At 30.6% G+C, this 4,125-nt stretch overlaps 1 protein-coding gene across 1 annotated transcript; it reads left to right on the forward strand.

Moving 5' to 3' along the window:
- Nucleotides 1-6: 6 nt before the first annotated feature.
- Nucleotides 7-3,277, forward strand: LOC119615588 (topoisomerase I damage affected protein 11-like). The gene is made up of 3 exons (XM_037971596.1): nucleotides 7-75; nucleotides 2,389-2,500; nucleotides 2,800-3,277. The coding sequence occupies exons 2-3, from the start codon at nucleotides 2,414-2,416 to the stop codon at nucleotides 2,995-2,997; spliced, it is 285 nt and encodes a 94-aa protein (XP_037827524.1). The 5' UTR covers nucleotides 7-75; nucleotides 2,389-2,413; the 3' UTR covers nucleotides 2,998-3,277.
- The last annotated feature ends 848 nt before the right edge of the window (nucleotides 3,278-4,125 follow it).

The raw sequence follows: 4,125 nt of genomic DNA on the forward strand, positions 1-4,125 counted from the left end.
ATTGTTGGTGGTTTTGACAGCAATCGATGCACCGGTTCAGGATGTAACACTACTATTTGCCGTTGATTGGTTTGTGTAAGTATTAACAATTTTTGGAAATGTGAGTTTTAAAGTATGTGGGTGAAGTTAAAATATTTTTTGGATGTAGAATTTATAGTTTATCAAAATTAAGTAATTTGTTAAATTCTGTAATTTAGTTCAGTTCTAGTTCAGTTCTAGTTCAGTTCTAGTTCAGTTCTAGTTCAGTTCTAGTTCAGTTCTAGTTCAGTTCTAGTTCAGTTCTAGTTCAGTTCTAGTTCAGTTCTAGTTCAGTTCTAGTTCAGTTCTAGTTCAGTTCTAGTTCAGTTCTAGTTCAGTTCTAGTTCAGTTCTAGTTCAGTTCTAGTTCAGTTCTAGTTCAGTTCTAGTTCAGTTCTAGTTCAGTTCTAGTTCAGTTCTAGTTCAGTTCTAGTTCAGTTCTAGTTCAGTTCTAGTTCAGTTCTAGTTCAGTTCTAGTTCAGTTCTAGTTCAGTTCTAGTTCAGTTCTAGTTCAGTTCTAGTTCAGTTCTAGTTCAGTTCTAGTTCAGTTCTAGTTCAGTTCTAGTTCAGTTCTAGTTCAGTTCTAGTTCAGTTCTAGTTCAGTTCTAGTTCAGTTCTAGTTCAGTTCTAGTTCAGTTCTAGTTAGGTTCTGGTTCAGTTCTAGTTCAGTTCTAGTTAGGTTCTGGTTCAGTTCTAGTTCAGTTCTAGTTCAATTCTAGTTCAGTTCTAGTTCAGTTCTAGTTCAGTTCTAGTTCAGTTCTAGTTCAGTTCTAGTTCAGTTCTAGTTCAGTTCTAGTTCAGTTCTAGTTCAGTTCTAGTTCAGTTCTAGTTCAGTTCTAGTTCAGTTCTAGTTCAGTTCTAGTTCAGTTCTAGTTCTAGTTCAGTTCTAGTTCAGTTCTAGTTCAGTTCTAGTTCAGTTCTAGTTCAGTTCTAATTCAGTTCTAGTTCAGTTCTAGTTCAGTTCTAGTTCAGTTCTAGTTCAGTTCTAGTTCAGTTCTAGTTCAGTTCTAGTTCAGTTCTAGTTCAGTTCTAGTTCAGTTCTAGTTCAGTTCTAGTTCAGTTCTAGTTCAGTTCTAGTTCAGTTCTAGTTCAGTTCTAGTTCAGTTCTAGTTCAGTTCTAGTTCAGTTCTAGTTCAGTTCTAGTTCAGTTCTAGTTCAGTTCTAGTTCAGTTCAGTTCTAGTTCAGTTCTAGTTCAGTTCTAGTTCAGTTCTAGTTCAGTTCTAGTTCAGTTCTAGTTCAGTTCTAGTTCAGTTCTAGTTCAGTTCTAGTTCAGTTCTAGTTCAGTTCTAGTTCAGTTCTAGTTCAGTTCTAGTTCAGTTCTAGTTCAGTTCTAGTTCAGTTCTAGTTCAGTTCTAGTTCAGTTCTAGTTCAGTTCTAGTTCAGTTCTAGTTCAGTTCTAGTTCAGTTCTAGTTCAGTTCTAGTTCAGTTCTAGTTCAGTTCTAGTTCAGTTCTAGTTCAGTTCTAGTTCAGTTCTAGTTCAGTTCTAGTTCAGTTCTAGTTCAGTTCTAGTTCAGTTCTAGTTCAGTTCTAGTTCAGTTCTAGTTCAGTTCTAGTTCAGTTCTAGTTCAGTTCTAGTTCTAGTTCAGTTCTAGTTCAGTTCTAGTTCAGTTCTAGTTCAGTTCTAGTTCAGTTCTAGTTCAGTTCTAGTTCAGTTCTAGTTCAGTTCTCTAGTTCAGTTCTAGTTCAGTTCTAGTTCAGTTCTAGTTCAGTTTAGTTCAGTTCTAGTTCAGTTCTAGTTCAGTTCTAGTTCAGTTCTAGTTCAGTTCTAGTTCAGTTCTAGTTCAGTTCTAGTTCAGTTCTAGTTCAGTTCTAGTTCAGTTCTAGTTCAGTTCTAGTTCAGTTCTAGTTCAGTTCTAGTTCAGTTCTAGTTCAGTTCTAGTTCAGTTCTAGTTCAGTTCTAGTTCAGTTCTAGTTCAGTTCTAGTTCAGTTCTAGTTCAGTTCTAGTTCAGTTCTAGTTCAGTTCTAGTTCAGTTCTAGTTCAGTTCTAGTTCAGTTCTAGTTCAGTTCTAGTAGTTCAGTTCTAGTTCAGTTCTAGTTCAGTTCTAGTTCAGTTCTAGTTCAGTTCTAGTTCAGTTCTAGTTCAGTTCTAGTTCAGTTCTAGTTCAGTTCTAGTTCAGTTCTAGTTCAGTTCTAGTTCAGTTCTAGTTCAGTTCTAGTTCAGTTCTAGTTCTTCTAGTTCAGTTCTAGTTCAGTTCTAGTTCAGTTCTAGTTCAGTTCTAGTTCAGTTCTAGTTCAGTTCTAGTTCAGTTCTAGTTCAGTTCTAGTTTAGTTCTAGTTAAGTTCTAGTTCAGTTCTTAGTTAAGTCACATTTAGTTCACTCCTTCTTCTTATAAATATGTACTAATCTTCACAATTTCAATCTTTTCAGCGATCGCATACGTACTACAAATAATATGCTGGGAGATTGTTATACTGCTGCAGTCGTTGAGGAACTTTCACGTAAAGAATTAATGGCACTCGATGCTGCTGTACTCTATCAGGTAATATTTGAAGTGTTTTTTAAACTTGAAAAAACAATTTAAAAAAAGTGAAGTATTTTTTGATGAAATAAAAAATTAAATAAAATCTTCAACAGAATAATATTCTGTAATTCACTAAAAACGTATACCGCTTACAGATAAACGTAACAAGCTAGAGGTGCCTTAGAATCAACAGTATTTCTCTAATTATTGAAATAATCTAAATCCCTAAGAAATGTTGGATTTACTAATAATGTTTTTTGTTTACATTTTTTTACATTTGACATTTTGCGTTTCTATGTGTGTGTTGGCGCGTACAGGAAATTCCCATTAGTACTCCAAATGGTCATGTCAGTTTAGAAGGACAAACTGAATTGGATAGTAATTGTACTATACCGGATGCTGTTATCGTTGATATGAATGTGGTTATTAACAAAGTCCATCAGCAACAACAACAACAGCAGCAGCAGCAGCAACAACAACAACATCATAATGGTCATGCAAATAATAAAATTTAAAAGCGATACAATATTGAGCGAAGCAGAAAGAAAGCAAAAAGAAAATTTAACAATATTTTTTATTAAGGCAAACAACTAATTAATATTTTAAAGGCAAAAGATAATAACTAATTAATCATTATTATTAAGATTTAGTAAAGATGGTAGTGTTCCAGTATAAACCATATGAAAAAAAAAATTCAAATATTTAAACTGTCAATTTTTAAAACACCACAAAAACACAAACAAACAACAATATTAACGACATTTAATTAGAAAAAAAAAAAAAAAAAAAAAAAAATAATCAAACATATTATCATATATAGAATGATCATCATTGGCTCCTTAGAAAAAAAGACTTAAACAATTTTTAATCCCTTTTCCAAACAATAATAAAAACTCAAAAAATAAATTTAACAAAACTTAAAGCCAGACTGTTATTTTAACCAAACAAAATAAATTAAACAATATTCCAGTTCAGTATAGATTTTTAACAAATTTTATTAAATTATATCAATAACCCCCAAAATCTATTTGTATTTAAACTTAACAAAATATGAATAAAAACTCCTTTTGAATCAAAAATAAAACAATTTTTTAAAAAACCCAAGAAAATTTTCCAAAACAAAATTTTATATTTTAAATGTAATGAAAAAAATTAAATTAAACATTTGTGATGTTTTAACTACAACAATTTAGCAACAAGAAAAAACACACCCATATGTATTTCAAACACTAATTTCTAGCACTTTAAATTTTTCATTTAAATATATATATTTATACCTTTACTAATTTTAAAATTAAGTCTTAATTTGTTGCTCTAAACTAACAAAATAAAATTGTAAAAATTTGTATTTCCTTAATAATTTTTTCAAGTTAATTTTATAAATAACTTAAACATGTTTTTACATTAAAATAAAAAAACACACACAATCTGCTAAAAGGGTTGTAACTAAAGAATTTAATTCTTTTAGTTTATTTGCTTATTAAGTTTTAGTTATAGTGTTTTTTTTTTCATAAAAACAAACAAAACATTTGCTTTGAAATCAGTTTAAAATCACCTAAAATTATTACCAAAAAATCACAACATATTGCTAAAGTTTCTATGTGTTATTAAGACAAAACCGATTAACCCAATTATACTTATAA

This window comes from Lucilia sericata, unplaced genomic scaffold (genome assembly GCF_015586225.1).
Source record: "Lucilia sericata isolate MDLA Ls3-8-SP2 unplaced genomic scaffold, ASM1558622v1 Contig006018F_arrow, whole genome shotgun sequence".
Lineage (NCBI taxonomy): Eukaryota > Metazoa > Arthropoda > Insecta > Diptera > Calliphoridae > Lucilia > Lucilia sericata.